Here is a 4,189-nt window from a genome sequence, read left to right on the forward strand (position 1 = left end):
CACGCACACTTTGCGTAATATAACCTGACCATGCCTAGGTAATCATAATGACGTGTTAAAGAGACTTGAGACGCGACATTCTAATCTAGCGTCACTTTTTATGGACACTTTGCGTAATATATCCTAACCATGCTTATGTAATCGGAACGACACGTTAGAGAGACTTGCTACACGACATAAGCATGGCAATCGAAACGACGAGTTAAAGAGACTTGAGACGTGACATACTAATCTAGCGTCACTTTTTTTTACGCACACTTTACGTAATATACCCTTTTTAGAATTGTCCGGTTGGTTACCTTAGTCATCCCATTACTCTGCGGATGAACCACCGAAGTGAAACGCAAGTCGATGTGCAAATCGTTGCAAAATTCTTAGAAGGCTCGGCAGTTGAACTGCTTCCCGTTGTCGGTTACCAACGCTCTGGGTATCCCGAATCGACATACAATTTGCCTCCAGAAGAAATCCCGGATCCGAGCTTCTGTGATGGTGCTTACTGCTTCTACCTCGATCCACTTCGTAAAGTGATCTACTGCCACTATCAAGAACTTTTTCTGCCCCGTGGTTGGCGTGAATGGTCCCAGGATGTCAATCCCCCAAGTTGCAAATGGCCAAGGACTGGTGATAGGACACTGCTCTGTGGTTGGAGCATGTCGGATGTTCTGGTGCCTCTGACAGTTCTCGCACTTCTTTACTATCTCCTCCGCCTGCCTGACCATCAGGGGCCAGTAATATCCCTGCAAAACTGCTTTCTTTGCCAACATGCGAGGAGCTATGTGCGCCCCACAAATACCTTCGTGTATTTCTCTCAGAACATACTCGCCCTCCTCCGTTGTTAGGCATCTCGACCACGGGTGGGTGAATGACTTTCTGTACAAGACTCCATCGAGGAAAGCATAGTACGGGGCTTGTCGCAGGATTTTGTATGCTTTGTCTCTGTTCTCTGGCAGAGTTCCGTCCATCAGGTAGTGGGCTATGCCTTGCATCCAATTCTCCAAAGGCTGGGTCAGAAAGATGGTTTCGTGGTTGTCGATACTGGAATGCTTTTGAACAGAGAAATGGGCCCCAGGTATCTTTTCATCCACTGTTGCTGCTTTGGCCAGTACGTCAGCTTCTTGGTTTTCCAAACGGGGAACTTGCTATATCACCCATTTTCCCCCGAGCTCCTGAATCTTGTTCAAGAAGAACTTGACTCTGTCAACGTATCTTCTCATTTCTGGATCCCGAGCTTCAAAAGTACCCAGGATTTGACAAACGACCAACTGAGAATCGCTCTTTATCATTACATGCTCGACTTTGACCACATTTACCATTCTCAATCCGATCAGCAGAGCCTCATATTCCGCAGCGTTGTTGGACGCCGGGAAATCGAATTTTACCGAGCTTCGGAGTGTAACTCCGTGAGGGCCTCTCAAGACCACGCCTGCTCCAGATCCTTCCAGATTTGATGCCCCATCGACTTCTAGGACCCACTTTAGAAGTTGTTCATCAGCCTCCTCAGGTTGGTCACTTGCTGTAGTCTCGGCTATAAAATCAGCCAATGCCTGCGCTTTCAGAGCAGGTCTAGGTTCGTACCGGATGTCATATCCTCCCAACTGGACCGACCAGCCGTCCTTACATTTCTGGCCTCTGTAACGCCTTTCTCAGAGGTTGGTTCGTCCGTACTACTATGATGTGAGCTTCGAAATATCTCCTTAGCTTTTCCGCTGCCACTTTCAATGCCAAAGCAAATTTTTCAATCTTTGGGTATCTGACCTTCGGGCCTTTCAGGACCCTGCTGAGATAGTAAACTGGGGTTTGCAGACCTTTATCTTCCTTCACCAGGATTGCCGCTGCTGTCTCATCATTCACCGAGAGATATAAGTACAAGATTTCTCCTGGCTCGGGTCTACCTAGCACTGGGGGTGTGCTGAGGTAAACCTTCAGCTCTTCAAAAGCTGCGTTGCACTCCTCTGTCCACTTGAAATTCTTTGTATTCTTCAGGATTTTAAAAAATGGCAAACATCGTTTGGCCGAACAACTCATGAACCTTCCCAGTGCCGTGACTCTTCCACTCAACTTTTGCACTTCTTTTACTGAGTTTGGGGCTTTCATGTTCATTACTGCCTCGATTTTCTCCGGGTTCGCCTCGATGCCTTTCTCCGAGATGAGGTGCCCAAGAAACTTCCCAGACCGAATTGCAAAGACACACTTCTCTGGGTTCAACTTAAGGTTGAAACCCTTCAGCTTTTCACAAGTTTCTGCCAGGTCCCCTGCGTGATCCTCGATCCCTCTGGATTTCACGACTATGTCATCTACATAAACCTCGACGTTCTTGCCCAGTTGATCTTTGAAAACGTGATTCATGAGTCTTTGATAGGTTGCCCCGGCATTTTTCAAACCGAAAGGCATCTTCTTGTAGCAATATGTCCCCAGATCCGTGGTGAATTCTGTCTTTTCTTCATCGTCTTTGTTCATCGGGATCTGGTGGTATCCCTGAGAAGCATCTAAGAATGCATAGACTGCGAATCCACACGTTGCATCCACCAGTTGGTCAATGTTCGGCAGAGGGAAACTGTCTTTCGGACAGGCATTGTTTAGATCAGTGAAATCTATACAAAGCCTCCATCTGCCATTAGACTTCTTGATCAAGACCACATTGGCCAGCCACTCCGGGTAATCCACTTTCCTGATGAACCCGGCTTTCAAAAGCTTCTCCACTTCGTCTCGGATAGCAATCTGTTTCTCTAGAGAGAAAGTTCTTTTCTTTTGCTTGACAGGCTTGCACTTAGCATCCACGTTTAACTTGTGCGAGATTATCTTCGGGTCTACCCCCCCCGATATCCTCTGGCTTGTTGGTAAACTCTTCCACATACTGTTTTATCCGAGCTATGATAGCTTCTCGGTGTTCGGTTGGCCAATCTACTCCCAACTTCACACACATCTCGGAGCCCTCTGTTAGTTCAATTGTCTCTAAGTTTTCCCGGGGTTTCTGAGCCTTTTTCTCTCTGAGGAGCAGCTCCGGTGTATCGATGTTCATCGTTTCCACCGTGCTGCCCATAGTTGCCATGTAACATTGCCTAGATAGGGTTTGATTTCCCCTAATAGTTATGACCTCATTTTTCACTGGGATTTTCATCATTAAGTAACGAATACTAGTCACTGCACCTGTGCTATACAACATAGGTCTACCAAGAATACCATTATATGCTAAAGGCATGTCAACTATCATGAAAAGTGAACGTACCTTCCGTGTTAGTTCCGCCAGGATACCCTCTGTTCCATCCTCCTGGGGTATTTCGATACCGAGCTCCAAGTCTAGCTCAACCATGCCTTCTGGGATGACCGGAGCTCCTCCCAGCCCCAGGAGGGGAATGTTCACTGGTTTAAGATCAGTTTTGGATCCTCCCATCGTCAAAAAGACTGATAGAGTCAACAAGTTAACCGAGCTACCATCATCCACCAGCAGTCGTTTTACCCATTTCGATCCGATGATAGCAGATACGATCAAAGCATCCTCGTGGGGAAATTCTACCCCTTTCGCGTCCTTTGGCCCGAAAACAATGCTAGGCCATGGCGACCCAGTAGACACTGACATGACCATCTTTTGCTTTTTCTTTTTGCATTTTCGACTATACTCGGATTCCAAAGTTCCTCCTGAGATTGTGTTAATCACCCCTGTGACTTGTGTTTTCTTTGATGGGGATTGGGCTTTCCTGCTCCCCCCTGGCTCCGACCTGACCGAGTTGACCCTTGTATTTCCTCGGTCTTGGCCCTCCTTGGCCACCACGAAGTGTTGTAATCGTCCCTGTCAAACCAGCTTGTCTATCTCACTCCGCAAACGCCCATATTCTTCTGTTTCATGGCCATAGCCATCATGGAGTTCGCAGAACTTGGACCGGTCTCCGTCCTTCACCAGCCTCGGGGGATAACGAATCTCCTCATTATTGTGCTTGATCCAAGATAAAATCTGCTCCCTCAAAGTGTTAAGCGGTACATATTGTCTGGGTACCCCTGCTCGGTCCACGTATCCTTCCGTTCCTCCCCCAATGCTGAAACTCGATTTCGTACCAAGCCCCGTGTTAGGCGGACTGGGTTGAGCATTAAACGAATTGTTACCCCTGTACCCCGAAGTCTCGTTCAGAGGTCGGTACCGATCTTGACTGCGGTTAGATCCCTGAGTGCTCTGCGGTTTACTGGGAACCGGGCT

The 4,189-nt window shown here is 47.6% G+C and overlaps 1 protein-coding gene across 1 annotated transcript; it reads right to left on the minus strand.

Moving 5' to 3' along the window:
• Window positions 1-374: 374 nt before the first annotated feature.
• Window positions 375-3,019, minus strand: LOC126681763 (uncharacterized). The gene is made up of 6 exons (XM_050377312.1): window positions 2,812-3,019; window positions 2,382-2,726; window positions 2,030-2,327; window positions 1,666-1,909; window positions 1,287-1,595; window positions 375-1,139 (listed from the first exon to the last, which is right to left on the minus strand). Exons 1-6 carry the CDS (start codon window positions 3,017-3,019, stop codon window positions 375-377), a joined length of 2,169 nt encoding a protein of 722 aa, XP_050233269.1.
• Between the last annotated feature and the right edge of the window lie 1,170 nt (window positions 3,020-4,189).

This window comes from Mercurialis annua, linkage group LG5 (genome assembly GCF_937616625.2).
Source record: "Mercurialis annua linkage group LG5, ddMerAnnu1.2, whole genome shotgun sequence".
NCBI lineage: Eukaryota > Viridiplantae > Streptophyta > Magnoliopsida > Malpighiales > Euphorbiaceae > Mercurialis > Mercurialis annua.